This window comes from Oryzias melastigma, unplaced genomic scaffold (assembly GCF_002922805.2).
Source record: "Oryzias melastigma strain HK-1 unplaced genomic scaffold, ASM292280v2 sc00587, whole genome shotgun sequence".
NCBI classification, from domain to species: domain Eukaryota; kingdom Metazoa; phylum Chordata; class Actinopteri; order Beloniformes; family Adrianichthyidae; genus Oryzias; species Oryzias melastigma.
Window position 1 is genome coordinate 10,638 of NW_023417179.1, and position 803 is coordinate 11,440.

General features: G+C 34.0%; 1 gene segment (V, D, J or C); it reads right to left on the reverse strand.

Moving 5' to 3' along the window:
• Positions 1–6: 6 nt before the first annotated feature.
• The window catches only part of LOC112141790, a 1,251-nt gene continuing 454 nt past the window's right edge, over positions 7–803 (reverse strand). The window contains 1 exon segment of the C gene segment in view: positions 7–758. Within this exon segment, the coding sequence occupies positions 427–758 (332 nt within the window).

Here is an 803-nt window from a genome sequence, read left to right on the forward strand (position 1 = left end):
TGTTTTTAAGGTTTTGTTCCAATAATATGATCAAAAAACTTCTTACATTTTGGTGAGAAACAAAAAGTATTAATGATACAGTAGTTAAAGCTGAGTAATGTACCAATTTAGACTTCAATTGATTAAAAGAGAGCACAAGTATGTAACTCCGCAATTAAAATTCTAATTTAGTTTTTTAAAATGTGTTGGAAAAAATAGTACTTAAATATAGACACTTTACTTACTAAAGCTTCATTTTTTAAGGTCTAAATTACACCAAAAAAACAACAATCCAAATTAAAGTTTTGCCAAAACCTTCAGTTTAAAAAAAAAACCGTTAAATTAAATTCTAAAACTGTCTTTCAAACTTGTAAGTTTTCTTATCAGTGACTTTTCAGCATCACCAGCATTTTACAAAAATGTAAAGAATCATTCATCAACTTTTATTTATTTTTCCACAAAACTAAAAGAAACAAACTTACCTGGTTTATTCACATTAGTATTACTGTTTAGGTCTCCATAAGAGGCAACACACTGGAAAGTCTTTTTAGCGTCCCAGTCCTGTCGGCTGACTTGAACCTGACTGATTCCCAAATATTTGTCATTATCCGGGATTGAAGGGTACTGGGTGACGTTTTCCAAACTGTCGGTGCCGAGTTTCCACGAGAACTTCCATGAAGAGGGGGTGAAACCAGTGGCAATGCAGCCAAGAGTGACCGTGTCTCCACTTGGAGAGCCACATGGTATCAGAGGAAACACATGAGGAGTCTGAGGAGTGCCTGAAGAAGACAAAGGAATGAAGAATTAGAACATGTACAATAAAT